The sequence below is a fragment of the Myotis davidii genome, unplaced genomic scaffold, assembly GCF_000327345.1.
Source record: "Myotis davidii unplaced genomic scaffold, ASM32734v1 scaffold1915, whole genome shotgun sequence".
NCBI lineage: Eukaryota > Metazoa > Chordata > Mammalia > Chiroptera > Vespertilionidae > Myotis > Myotis davidii.
The window spans coordinates 321,828-322,351 of NW_006286237.1; the positions used below are offsets into that span (position 1 = coordinate 321,828).

The 524-nt window shown below is 57.6% G+C and overlaps 1 protein-coding gene across 1 annotated transcript in view; it reads left to right on the forward strand.

The window, feature by feature from the left end:
• The window catches only part of NAV1 (neuron navigator 1), a 95,353-nt gene that overhangs the window by 75,592 nt on the left and 19,237 nt on the right, over positions 1-524 (forward strand). Inside the window, exon 17 of the mRNA XM_015559875.1 lies at positions 232-391. Coding sequence (XP_015415361.1) covers positions 232-391 — 160 coding nt within the window. The remainder of the gene's footprint in view (positions 1-231; positions 392-524) is intronic.

Below are 524 nucleotides of genomic sequence, written 5' to 3' on the forward strand. Positions count from 1 at the left end.
AAATGTTTAACTGGAATGAATACAAATTCATGCAGAAGCAAAGGCAATGTCATCAATAAGAACTTGAAAGTGGAGGTGTTTTGAAAAGAACAAAATAAATGCCCCAGAGGTAGGAGATAGTGTTTTCCTCACTTTTCTTTATGAAGTGCACGTTGCTGTTTCTTGTGCGTGGTCGTGTGTGTCGTCTCCCCTCGGGGCCTCACCGCCGCCCCCGTCCCCCTCCGCGGTCAGGACTATATTTCCAAGATGGACCCAGCCTCCACCCTGGGGCTCAGCACCGAGTCCATCCAGGGCTACAGCATCAGCCACGTGAAGCGGGTGCTGGACGCCGAGCCCCCCGAGATGCCGCCCTGCCGCCGAGGGGTCAATAACATCTCAGTCTCCCTCAAAGGTCAGCCTCGCCCGTGGCTGCGGTGGGACGGGGACGGAGGGCGGGTCGGCTAGCCCACCACCGTGTGTTCCTTCAGCAGCGATCGCTGGGGATCTCAGTGCAGTAGGGCCTCAGGCAGGCACCCTGGGGTGCA